Source organism: Aquarana catesbeiana, linkage group LG12 (assembly GCF_042186555.1).
Source record: "Aquarana catesbeiana isolate 2022-GZ linkage group LG12, ASM4218655v1, whole genome shotgun sequence".
Lineage (NCBI taxonomy): Eukaryota > Metazoa > Chordata > Amphibia > Anura > Ranidae > Aquarana > Aquarana catesbeiana.
Window position 1 is genome coordinate 19,224,729 of NC_133335.1, and position 14,314 is coordinate 19,239,042.

The window sequence follows — 14,314 nt, forward strand, 5'->3', positions numbered from 1 at the left end:
TGTCTGTCCTCCTCTTCTTAGAGTAATGTCCTAGCCCTTTGTCTGTCTGTCCTCCTCTTCTTAGAAGAATGTCCTAGCCCTTTGTCTGTCTGTCTGTCCTCCCTTAGAGTAATGTCCTAGCGGTTCAGCTTTGGGCTGACCGGCAGATTCGGGACGCTCAACAAGATCTGGAGAAGACCAGAGCAGAAAGACAGGAAACTTTAACTGGTGAGAATATCCGAGGAAAAAGTGCTTGTGTGAAATGTTGTCTATAATTGTACTTATAGCAATAAAATTTATCAAGAAGAGATTTGTCAGCAGAATGATAATCCCCATCAATGGGGGCATACAGCATCATGTGTGTGTATGTGTGGCGGGGGGGGGGGTATTTATGGGCTCTCTTGTAATTAACCACTTAAGGACCAAACTTTTTCTGGCACTTTTTTTTTTTTTACGTTTGTTTTTTATATTTTTTTCTAAAGCAGAGGCCCTAGAGAATAAATTGATGGGTTTTGCAATTTTTTATGTCACTAACGAAGCCGCTGCACAAATACCACTAACGGGGAACGAAGCCCCGTTAGTGGTATTTGTGCAGCGGTTTTTCAAAAGTAATTTTGTGGGAAAAAGTACACCTTTTTGAATCTTAAAGCGGAGTTTTAAAAAAAAAAAATTACGTCAGCAGCTGTAAAATACTGCAGCTGCTGACTTTTAATAATTGGACACTTACCTGTCCCAGGGTCCAGCAATGCGGGGGGGAACGAAGCCCCGTTAGTCCCCCCCCTCTTCTCTGCGGCGCCGGCATAATCACTGTGGGCGCCTGGCTGTGGCTTCACAGATGGGCATGCATTGTGCATGCGCGAGCCGCGCTGTGACTGGCCGGGCAATCATCCGGGACCTGTGACGTGTCCTAGATGATTGCCGAGAGGTAGGGGGGGAGTAGTGAACTGACTTCCGGAGCCCCGGGAGGAAGTGGGAGATGGAATCCTCTAAAAAGAGGGTATGCGCTGCCCCCAAAAAAATGACATGCCAAATGTGGCATGTCAGGGGATCACCTTCCCTTAAAGCGAAAGTTCCATTTTTGGGTGGAACAAGCAGCGGGAGGGGACGCCGCCACTCGCCCGGGCTCTTCTGTCCAACCTTGGGAGGTCGGAGCAACCAGCCGGCATGTCCGCCGGCTGGCCTAAAACCCGAATAAAGCCGATGCTTCTTTCGGGTCTCGGATCTAGTAACCTGGAAGCGATGTCATGACATAATCTCCCGGATTTCTGGCGCCAGTTTTAAAAAAATATAACATTTTCAAAAACGCCGATCTTGAAATTTTGAATACTTTCAAGGCCAGAGGAGGAGTTTGGGGTCTTAAAGTCCCGTACACACGATCCGAAAATCAGACAAAAAATACCGCTTTCGACGCGATCGTACAATAATCGGATCGTTAGAACAAAGCTTTCGAGAGCCGATCACAACAGTCCATCTGATATTATTTTATTGGACAAGCGCGAAAAATTTCTCACGGTACGATCAGTGCAGTTGTCGTCCAAAAATACAATACAAATACACTGCAACACATGACATCACTTCCAATTTTTTTTTATTCTGTCATACTAGAATTTTCGTAACTTTTGTAAACTCTTCAGGTTCGATATACGACTAGCATGCAAAAAAAACAAAAACGGACGATCGGTCGTCCGATTTTCGTATCGTGTGTACAGGGCATTATAGACCCTCGATCCCTCCATACAGAGTACCTGTCACTGCCTATTACTGTCACAAGAGATGTTTACATTCCTTGTGACAGCAATAAAAGTGATAAAAAAAAGTGTAAACATTTTTTTTTTTTTAAATGTACAGAATATCGGCACACAATATCGGCCTAAGAGGTGGCTGAAATATCGATATTGAATCGGCACCGAAAAAACGATATCGATCGATCACTAAAAAGAAAAAAAAAAAAACACAATTCATAACCCAATTTTTAGTAAAATATAAAAAAAAAATTATGTTACGCCGAGTTAATAGATACCAAACATGTCAAGCTTTAAAATTGCGCTCCTTTTGGAGGTTCCAGTCCTTTTTGTGCCCAAACTAGAAGTGTCCTGATCAGGTGATGATGAAAAGGATTTTATCCACTTACTGACCACCCCATAGCAGATTTACTGCTACAGGGCGGCTCCCCTGTGCAGAATTATATATATATATATATATATATATATATATATATATATATATATATATATATATATATATATATATATATATATATATATATAATGTATATGTGTCATTCTGCACTTCTGCCTACAGAGGGAGCGAGAGCCGCTGGTGGGCCGCTTCTGCTATGATTACATACAGCAGAAGCCGATCTGCGGGTGCCAGGCACTGGATGTCCACCAGCACCTGACGATCGTCAGACAGAGACACAGAACAGAGCTCTGCCTATGTAAACGAGGCAGAGCTCCATTCTGACAGTGGGGGAAGGAATGGATTTTGTGTTTCTGCAAAGCACATCCCTTCGTAAAAGCAGCACATAGTAAACACAAAAACACAGGTTAGCCACACAGTTAACCCTTTGATCGCTCTAGAAGTTTAACCCCTTCCCAGCCAGGGTCATTAATACAGTGACAGTGCATATTTTTAGCACTGATCACTGTATTGGTGTCACTGGTTCCCACAAAGTGTCAAAAGTGTCAGTGTCCGACTGTCCGCCGCAATATCGCAGCCCCGCTATAAGTCGCTAATCGCCACCATTACTAGTATAAAAAAAAAAATATACAAATTCCACGATATATACCGTAGTTTGTAGACGCTATAACTTGCGCAAACCCATCAATATACGCTTATTGTTTTTGTTTTGTTTTTTACCAAAAATATGTAGCAGAATACATGTTGGCCTAAATTTTATGAAGAAATTCGATTTGTGGGAAAAAAATGACTTAAACTTGATTTCTGTACACTGTCGCACGGCCGCGCAATTGTCAGGTAAAGTAACGCAGTGCCATATAGCAAAAAAATGGCCTGGTCATGAAGGGGGGTAAATCTTATGAAGGTCAAGTGGTTAAACTATATTTATTAAATATATGCTTTGCCCATGTATGGCAAAACAACAGCTTTTCTTTAATTCTAGTCTCCACAGCTGCTTATTCTCATCTTCCCTTTGCTCCCCTGGCACTCTGTTTTAGCTGCAGGAATGAGGGGAAGTAGTTCACAAATGGCTGAAAGTTTGGCTGAAAGACTTTTGTAAAGGATACCCCCCCTGCAGTGCCATCCAAACGTTCCCCACTCCTTAAAGCGGTATTAACCACTTCAGCCCCAGAAGGATTCACCCCCTTCCTGACCAGGCTATTTTTCGCGATACGGCACTGCGTTACTTTAACTGACAATTGCGCGGTCATGCGACGTTGTACACAAGCAAAATTGACGTCTTTTTTTTCCCCCACAAATAGAGCTTTCTTTTGTTGGTATTTAATCATCTCTGCGGTTTTTATTTTTTGCGCTATAAACAAAAAAAGAGCGACAATTAAAAACAAAAAAAAAAAACAAACATTTTTTACTTTCTGCTATAAAACATTTCCCCAAAAAAATATGTGAAAAAAACAAAATTTCTTCATCAGTTTAGGCCGATATGTATTCTGCTACATATTTTTGGTTAAAAAAAAAAATCGCGATAAGCGTATATTGATTGGTTTGCGCAAAAGTTATCGCATCTACAAAATAGGGGATAGATTTATGGCATTTTTACTTATTTATTTTTTACTAGTAATGGTGGTGATCTGTGATTTTTAGTGGGACTGCGACATTGCAGCGGACAGATTGGACACTTTTTCTGGGAACCAGTGACATTAATACAGTGATCAGTGCTAATAATATGAAATGTTACTGTACTAATGACACTGGCAGGGAAGGGGTTAACCTCAGGGGCGATCAAGGGGTTAAATGTGTTCCCTCACTGTGTTTTCTAACTGTATGGGGGACTTTGTAACTGGGGGAAACACACAGATCTGTCTTCTTGCATAGCAGAAAGACAGGATCTGTGTGATCTCCCCTGTCAGAACGGAGATCTGTCTTGTTTACACCGTCCTGTCACTGCGGGGAACGATCGCGGGTGGCCGGCAGACATCGAGTCCGCTGGACCCGCTGATTGGCTCCCCCGCTGGCCAATGAGAGCGCGCGCCCACAAAATTGAGTTCAGGAGCCGACGTACATCTACGACGATTTGTGGGAACAAGCCAACCTGCCGCGTTATAATGATGGCGGCTGGTCGGGAAGCGGCTAAACCCAAAACCAAAAATGTCATATATTGCAGATTACCAATCATTAGATGTGGTGGCTGCAATTGTTTTTTTTTTTCTTAGGCTTTTTCCCCCCTCTGCTTTCACCCGGTGATCTGGCCAGTAACTCACCTCCTGTATTAGATCACCCCCCACTCTGGAAGAAGGAGCACAGGGGGCACCTTTGGACAGAAGCATTGTCCGTCTGGGAGGGGAGTGTTGTATGTACTAGCAGATTTAGATACACTAACAAATTGAAGCATAACTCCAGCTCACACTGCAGTTACACAAAGGGTTACAGCAAAACATTTTATTTTTTTTTACATTTGGGATAAAGGTTTTACATGAATATATACAATCTGATCATTGTAAGCACCCCTGTGAGTGGTAAATGGTTTGTCTCAACACTCTAACTGCTACATACAGTATGCACAAGAGCCTATTCTGTTCAAAGATAACAGACTTGGAAGGATCACGAAATGAAAATAAAAGAGAAAAAGCCTACAAAAGAAGCTACTGAAGCCATCACATCTAATAATTGGTGAGCTGCAGTATAGGAATTGTTTGCTTTTGGGTCCAATGCCACTTTAAATGGTTAAGTCTAGAGGTAGTGGAACGAATAGTATTTTCCTGAAAGGGTAGTTGATGATTGGAATAAACTTCCATTAGAGGTAGTGAGATAGTCAACAGTAAATGGCTTCAGACATGCTTGAGACAAACATAGATCTATACTCACACAAAAAAGTTAACCACTTCAGCCCCGGAAGGTTTTACCCCCTTAATGACCAGGCCATTTTTTTGTGACACGGCACTGCGTTACTTTAACTGACAATTGCGCGGTCGTGCGACGCTGTAACCAAATAAAATTGATGTCCTTTTTTTCCCACAAATAGAGCTTTCTTTTGGTGGTATTTGATCACCTCTGCGGTTATTATTTTTTGCACTATAAATAAAAAAAAAGAGCGACAATTTAAAAATAAAAAAAAAAAACAATATTTTTTACTTTCTGCTATAAAACATATCCAATAAAAAAAATGTTAAAAATCAACTTTCTTCACAAATTTAGACCAATATGTATTCTGCTACATATTTTTGGTAAAAAAAAAATCCCAATAAGCGTATATTGATTGGTCAGCGATTTTTTTTAGCGGGTCTGTGACATTGCGGCGGACAGATCGGACACTTTTTTGGGAACCATTGACATTATTACAGTGAACAGTGCTAAAAATATGCACTGACACTGTATAAATGACACTGGCAGGGAGGGGGTTAACATCAGGGGCGAGCAAGGGGTTAAGTGTATTCCCCAATTGTGCTTTCTTACTGTGGGGGGTGAGGGGGTGGGGGATGGGCTCACAGCATGGACACTGTGATCCGTGTTCCTGATTAGTAGGAACACTAGATCACAGTGTCTATGCCTGACAGCACGACGGTCTGCTTATTTACATTGGCAGACCGGCGTTCTGTCTCTGTGGGGAGCGATCGTTGGTGGCCGGCGGACATTGGGATGTCCGGCGGGTCTGCTGATTAGCTCCCCCTGTGGCCAATCAGCACACGATCGCGCCTCCGGCAGCGCGCGCGCCCCCCCTAGTGGCTATTGAACAAAATCACATACAGGTATGCGATGTCTGCCGGGTCCACTGATTGACTCCCCCTGTGGCCAATCAGCGCAGAATCGCGCCTCCGGCAGCGCACGCGCCCCCCAGTGGCTATTGAACAAAATCACATACAGGTCCACTATGTCTGCCAGGTCTGCTGATTGACTCCCCCTGTGGCCAATCAGCGCACAATCGCGCCTCCGGCAGCGCACACGCCCCCCAGTGGCTATTGAACAAAATCACATACAGGTCCACTATGTCTGCCAGGTCTGCTGATTGGCTCCCCCTGTGGCCAATCAGCGCACAATCGCGCCTCCGGCAGCGCACACGCCCCCCAGTGGCTATTGAACAAAATCACATACAGGTACGCTATGTCTGCTGGGTCCACTGATTGACTCCCCCTGTGGCCAATCAGTGCAGAATCGCGCCTCCGGCAGCGCACACGCCCCCCAGTGGCTATTGAACAAAATCACATACAGGTACGCTATGTCTGCCGGGTCCACTCATTGACTCCCCCTGTGGCCAATCAGCGCAGAATCGCACCTCCGGCAGCGCATGCGCCCCCCAGTGGCTATTGAACAAAATCACATACAGGTATGCGATGTCTGCCGGGTCCGCTGATTGACTCCCCCTGTGGCCAATCAGCGCACAATCGCGCCTCCGGCAGCGCACACGCCCCCCAGTGGCTATTGAACAAAATCACATACAGGTACGCTATGTCTGCCGGGTCCGCTGATTGACTCCCCCTGTGGCCAATCAGCACACAATCGCGCCTCCGGCAGCGCGCGCGCCCCCCCATTGGCTATTGGATAAAATCATGTACAGATACGTGGTTTTGCGCAATAGAGCCGCCTAGCCGCAGTATATGTACGGCAGGCAATCGGGAACTGGTTAAGGAAAAACAAAATGGGCACTCAGGGTTGAGAATGGGCCCTCGTAATCCTCACGTACAATGCAGGACTACTGGTCCTGCATTGTACCTGAGGGCGTCAGAGTTTGGCTGTGGGCCAAAGCACTGAAGAGAAACAAGCTTACTGGACACAGATTGGTAAAAACCTGCCAGAGCGTGAAATGGGGTAAGTAGTACAGCTTTTTCCGCTACCCCTAGACGTGTTGAGCATTTAACCCTTGCAGTGCTGGAGGTTCAGCTTGATGACTCCTTCTGCCCCCATTGGGTACCTGAGTCACCGATTACCAATCCCCAGCCTAGCTACATGGGGGGTAGGAACTACGTCACATGTACTCCCTTTTCTGGACCTACCGGCCTTGCGACTTTGTTTTCCCACCGGCAAACAAAGCATATGGAAGAATAACACACCGCTGTATGAGAATGTCAAAATGATCAGGGCCTGTGTCGGCAGGTTTTAGGCCTGTATCCATGACAGCAGTTTGAGATGTTTTTGAGGTCATTCAGAATTTTTTTTGTACATTTGATCATGAAGGTAAAACTTGGCATTGCCTCCTTATTGGTTCTTTTATGTGATGGAAGACCCTGCTGACCAATAGGGAAGCTCGGATGGTAGAAGGGGGTGGTCCTCAAAGTTTTTATTTCCGATAAGGAGCCCTGTTATTTAAAGTGGATCTTCACCCTCAAATTTAAGTTCTCTCCTCTCCACTTCTCTTTTCCTTCTCTACAAACAGAACGCTCTTTTTTTTTTTTTTTTTACTTTTTTTGTGTGTGAAAACTTAAGGCCCCCCTTTCCTTATACACATCACTCACCTAGGCGAATAACGTGCATTGGGAATGCTGCGCCTCCTGGGATATGCATGTCACATATCCCAGGAGGTATAGTCCTTTATTGAGAGGGGCGGGGCCTAGTGGCGGGTCATTTTCTTATGTGATGACATCGGGAGACCCGTTGGCTCCTATGGGTCCATCTGACGTCACATAAGAAGATGGCGGTGCAGGACCGAGTGTCCTAATTCTAAGAGTATTCTGCAGGACACCGCTGGATCCACTGGGTGGGTGAGTAACTAAAATGGTTATAAACCACAACGAAGTTTCGATGGGTATGAAAAAAATGGGGTGGGGCGGGGAGGGTGAAGATCCGCTTTAAGACCATTCGCATACTGAATGTGTGGTCAGGTAGTTGACAGGACAGAGGAACAAGTGAGTGTACCGTCTTAACTGTGGGGCTGCTATCTGATAATAGAGGTGTAAAAATGTTGGTACCGAAACCGAAAATTCTGAATATTATATAATAATAATATATTATGGTATAAAAAGTAAATGCAGCACTGATAAACGTAGTGATAAATAAAACAAGCGATGAAAAAACTAATACAAAATTTCATTGAAAAATACAAAGTGAAAAAAGAAAACTAAAGCAAAGTCCCAAAAATGTTGTTGAAGAAAAGTAAGGTGAAAAAAGAAAACTAAAGCAGAGTCTCATTGGGATTAAAGTCCATATACTGAACAATGAACGCCCATCCAAATAAGAGTGATAGTTTGCAGTGAGGAAATCCTTCATATAAGTGCTTCCAGCTCCACACCCAGGTGAGAAAATAATCTGCTTACCAGAACGCCGTGATCACTAATCGGTGATCTCACCAAACATAGGGAATGATTAGGTCTCCCCAAGACCAGTAAAAGGCCGCCTGGAACTGTAGCTGGTGCCGATGGCACTCAGAAAACATAAAAAGAAAGGCTCCCGTAGCATAATACTGTATAAAATGGGTTTAATAAAACAAATAGGCTTGTAATTACAAGTTAGAAGCTGTTTGAAAGCGGTACAATGTTTGTTGGTTAAAAACGGAACATCTCCAAAAACTTCTGCTCACTTCCTGTGTGGTCCACCCATCCACCTCCTGAGAGTAAAAACGTGATGACGTCACCGTCTTAGGCTCCTCCCTACGTGTTTCGTCACTAGCGGACATCAACTGGGGAATGGCCAGAATATATTGTATTCAACTTTTTATTTAATGGCATGAATTTAAATTAATATAAATTTGTCTACCATTACCGGCACCTTTAGCGCAAGAAAAGCTCAAGAAAATGCATCCCTTTAAATTCTATGTATTTCTTCACACTGGCCTGTTGCGCTTCCGTGGTGTTAAAAATCTTGTTTGCTGCATCTTTGGTCAGAGAAAAAAAAAACGCAAACCCCCCCCCCGTTGAAATGCATTGAAACCGCAGCAAGAATGCATCAATAACGCACCTGTGTTACATTTTTGATGCAGTTTTTGAGTCACATGACCTGCAAAAAACACACCATAAGCACAGTAAGGCTGCATTCTGTGTTTTTTTTTTGGGGGGGGGGGCGACAAGCTTCACGCGATGCAAATTTCCCTTGTGATTTATCGCTCGACAATCGCGGCGGATCTGCACCGTGATTTTAGTTGCCATTCAAATGAATGGCATCTCAAATGTATGTTCTGCGATTTATTTATTTATTTTTTAATTTTTTCATTCACACCTGGGCGCTTTAAAATCATAGGCAGAATCGCGACAAATCTGCCTGTGATACAAAACGCAGCGGTGTGAGTGCAGCCGGAAATCGCGGTAAAAGCCCATGTGTTTTCGGCGCCATTATCAGCACCTTTTTCTCTATCAGCAAAATGCTGAAAACATCATTTTCAGCCTATATGTTTCGGCCGATATGTTTCGGCTGCCATCTCCATTTGATAGCCTTATGCATGCCCAGGTGTAGAGAGGTACTATGTGGGGGCTTGCTGTTGACAAGGCAGCCGCTGTCAGACTTTAGGTGACCTCTGATGCACCTTTTTTGTTTTTAAAGGGCCTTCTGCAGCTGTGGCTGCAATACTCACCTCCACTTAGAGGTTGCCCCATGCAGTAATTCCCTTTAACCACAAGATGTCCCCAGTCCTCCAGGGTGAATGATACTGCAATGGACTGAGAAAATAATGTTGAGTGCAGGGTGTCATGGACCTGCCCCAGAGAAAGTGTCCCCATGTCACCCTGCACTCACAGTGTAAAGATGGAGAGAGCGATGCTGACATCAGTGCTGCTCTCTACATCATCAAAGACTGCCCACCAAAGGAGAAGAGTCGTTTGTAAGGTGACCGGCCTGCAAACATGTGGAAAAGGTAGGTATAGTAATACCTTGGATTAAGAGTAATGCGGTATACAAGTGTTTTGAAAGAGGAGCAACATTTTTTTTTTTTTTTAATTTTGACTTGATATGCGAGCGCTGACTTGATATACGAGCAGTACAATCCATGTAGTAAAGCTGCTGGTGTATGCAGTACTGCATGCGGCCAGAGGTCGAGGGTGCTGGTGGCTTCCAGCGCTACGTGGAGAACTCGGAGACGCTCAGAGACACTCCCAGCTGGGTGGGGCGGGCGTAACGTGCGTCAGAGCATCTAAGAGTGTCAACAGTTCCCGAGTGTCCGAGCGTCTCCGAGTTCTCCAGGAAGAGCTGGGAGCCACCAGCACCCCCGCACCTCTGGCCACATACAGTACTGCATACACCAGCGCCCCCGCACCTCTGGCCACATACAGTACTGCATACACCAGCGCCCCCGTACCTCTGGCCACATACAGTACTGCATACACTAGCGCCCCCGCACCTCTGGCCACATACAGTACTGCATACACTAGCGCCCCCGCACCTCTGGCCACATACAGTACTGCATACACTAGCACCCCCGCACCTCTGGCCACATACAGTAAGTACTGCATACACCAACACCCCCGCACCTCTGGCCACATACAGTACTGCATACACTAGCACCCCCGCACCTCTGGCCACATACAGTACATACTGCATACACCAGCGCCCCCGCACCTCTGGCCACATACAGTACTGCATACACCAGCGCCCCCGCACCTCTGGCCACATACAGTACTGCAAATACCAGCGCCCCCGCACCTCTGGCCACATACAGTACTGCATACACCAGCGCCCCCGCACCTCTGGCCACATACAGTACTGCATACACCAGTGCCCCTGCACCTCTGGCCACATACAGTACTGCATATACCAGCGCCCCCGCACCTCTGGCCACATACAGTACTGCATACACCAGTGCCCCCGCACCTCTGGCCACATCCAGTACTGCAAATACCAGCACCCCCTCAACTCTGGCCACATACAGTACTGCATACACCAGCGCCCCCGCACCTCTGGCCACATACAGTACTGCATACACCAGCGCCCCCGCACCTCTGGCCACATACAGTACTGCATACACCAGTGCCCCCGCACCTCTGGCCACATCCAGTACTGCAAATACCAGCACTCCCGCACCTCTGGCCACATACAGTACTGCATACACCAGCGCCCCCGCACCTCTGGCCACATCCAGTACTGCAAATACCAGCACCCCCTCAACTCTGGCCACATACAGTACTGCATACACCAGCGCCCCCGCACCTCTGGCCACATACAGTACTGCATACACCAGTGCCCCCGCACCTCTGGCCACATCCAGTACTGCAAATACCAGCACTCCCGCACCTCTGGCCACATACAGTACTGCATACACCAGCGCCCCCGCACCTCTGGCCACATCCAGTACTGCAAATACCAGCACCCCCGCACCTCTGGCCACATACAGTACCGCATACACCAGCGCCCCCGCACCTCTGGCCACATCCAGTACTGCAAATACCAGCACCCCCGCACCTCTGGCCACATACAGTACCGCATACACCAGCGCCCCCGCACCTCTGGCCACATCCAGTACTGCAAATACCAGCGCCCCTGCACCTCTGGCCACATACAGTACCGCATACACCAGCGCCTCCGCACCTCTGGCCACATCCAGTACTGCAAATACCAGCACCCCTGCACCTCTGGCCACATACAGTACTGCATACACCAGCGCCCCCACACACTCTGGCCACATACAGTACTGCATACACCAGCAGTGTTTGTGGAATAAATCATCTGAGTTTCTGTTATTTCTTATGGGGAAACTTATCTTTGATATGCGAGTTCTTTGGATTACAAGTATTCTTCTGGAACGAATTATGCTCGTAATCCAAGGTTTTACTATTATGAAATAAAGGGGGGGACACTGCATGGACTTTAAAACCCCCTTTTGCAGTCACTCTTCTGTTTGAGCTGATGAATTGTTAATATGGATTTCTGCTGTTGATAGCTCCTTGCCATCGGCAGATCTAATCCTGGCCGGAGACTAGTGATTTCCTTGTTCTCATATTTATTTCACTGAATTCGTTCTGCAACTGTTAAGAGGAAACATAATCGCTCAAATACGGCTGTAAGAAGTCAGCAGACAGAATTATTGCTGTGCAAATGACAGGTAATTTGTGCTGCTTAATTCCTTATTGCTTCATTTTCTGCTTCCAGCGATGTGCTTAAATTATTTACTTTCTGCTTTTTATTCTGTCTGATTTCACCTAAAAGTAAAGAACATTCTAAGTTAATCGCTGTGGGCAACCTCTTTTCTGCAATACCGATACATTTTAGAACTGGAGTTACTACACACTGTGTATTTTTTTTTTTTTGCGGATCTGAATGCAGTGCATTGTCAATACACAACAAATAAAGATTAAGAATATGGTTCTGTGTTCAGCAGCTTAAAGGGTAACTCCACTTTCGTAGGATAAAAAAATAATAATACCGTATATCATATACAATTTCGACACAAGTCATATTGTAATTGAATGTAATTAAAAATTAAATTTCCTTTTCTCTCTGCAGCTGCTGTAATTTTTTGTAAAATTCAATGCAATATGGCCACCTGGAGGTGTTCTGTACACAGATGGTATACAGAAGGCCACCTTGATATGTAATTTCCTGCTTGCTTGATTGGCTCACTGATTTTCACAGAAGTCTGCAATAAGATACAAATTTGATTTTGAGCATCCCCTGCAACACAAAAGTCATTTTTGGTGAGATACTCCCTAAGAGCCCTTTCATACTGGGGCATGGGGCGTGTTAGCAGTAAAGCACCACTAGTTTTAGCAGTGCTTTACTGGCGCTGTGCGGGTGGGAGCAGGGCGCTCTTAACCCCAAGTGCCCGCAAAGCGCAGCTGCCCAATCGCTTTGCAGGTACTTCGACAGCGCTATCCATTGATTTTAATGGCCGGGGCGGCTTGCAGGACTTTTTTTTTCGGTCCTGCAAGCGCACTGCCCCCAGTGTGAAAACACTCAGGCTTTCACGCTGGGGAGGCTCGAGAAGCGCTTTTCAGACGCTTTACAGGCGTTATTTTTTATCGCTAAAACGCCTGAAAAGCACCCCAGTGTGAAAGGGGTCTAAGGGAAACCACATCCAAAGGGATGCAGACCCTACAAATTTGCTCATTAGAGCCCTGCAGGTGCAGCAGCTAATGATGATTCTAAAATCACTCCCATACAGATGCACATAGACACAGACAAACAAACAGTTACTTCTGCATGATAACAAACAGTAGGACAACGTTTGTTAAAATCCCTGCAATGTACATAGATCACCCAGAGGGGAATATTTTTTTTCTTAACAAAAGCGGAGTTACACTTTAAGCCAAAAATTGAAAACTTTGCATCTGTAGTCAATTCAAGACTCATTCTCTTTAATCTGGCTGTGTTTGACCCTCACTGTCTGCCTCTCATTTACAGTTCTCAATGTGCAGCTACAAGCCTGTGAGGACAAGGTACAAGAGGCCCAGAAGCACGTGCAGCAGCTGAGGGAGTATAGGGACCGTGGGCATTCTGTGGCAGTCTTGCAGGCTGCAGACCTGGAAAGACAGCTGCGTATACTCAGCGAGACCCATCAGGTGAGAGGAGGTCGGGACCTACATGGAAGAAATGAAACTGAACAGACATGAAGCTGATGTGTAAAATGTGGAGGGAAGTAAAGCTGCAACTAATCAGATTAACACTTAAGGACCGAGCCTCTTTTTGAGACATGTTGTTTACAAGTTAAAAACAGTTTTGTTTTTTTTTTGCTAGCAAATTACTTAGAACCCCCAAATATTATACGTTTTTTTTCTAACACCCTACAGAATAAAATGGCGGTTGTTGCAATACTTTCTGTCAAACCATATTTGCACAGCGGCCTTACAAGCGCGTTTTTTTGGGAAAAAATACACTTTTTTTAATTAAAAAAAAAAGACAACAGTAAAGTTAGCCCTATTTTGTTTATATTGTGAAAGATAATGTTACTCCGAGTAAATTGATACCCAACATGTCACACTTTAAAATTGTGCCCGCTCGTGGAATGGCGACAAACTTTTACCCTTAAAAATCTCCATAGGCGATGTTTAAAAAATTCTCCAGGTTGCATGTTTTAAGTTACAGAGGAGGTCTAGGGCTAGAATTATTGCTCTCACTCTACCGATCGCGGCGATACCTCACATGAGTGGTTTGAACACCGTTTTCATATGCGGGCGCTACTCACGTATCTGTTCGCTTCTGCATGCAAGCTCGGCGGGACGGGGCGCGTTTAAAAAAAAGTTTTCTTATTTATTTTACCTTTTATTTTTTATTTTTACACTGTTCAAAAAAAAAATTGTGTCACTTTTATTCCTAATACAAGGAATGTAAACATCCCTTGTAATAGAAA

At 45.2% G+C, this 14,314-nt stretch overlaps 1 protein-coding gene across 10 annotated transcripts in view; it reads left to right on the top strand.

The window, feature by feature from the left end:
* Window positions 1-14,314, top strand: part of LG12H20orf96 (linkage group 12 C20orf96 homolog) — a 50,273-nt gene that overhangs the window by 13,511 nt on the left and 22,448 nt on the right. For all 10 annotated transcript variants that reach the window (XM_073607307.1, XM_073607306.1, XM_073607303.1 and 7 more), the window contains 2 exons: window positions 108-207; window positions 13,369-13,526. In XM_073607307.1, coding sequence (XP_073463408.1) covers window positions 108-207; window positions 13,369-13,526 — 258 coding nt within the window. The remainder of the gene's footprint in view (window positions 1-107; window positions 208-13,368; window positions 13,527-14,314) is intronic.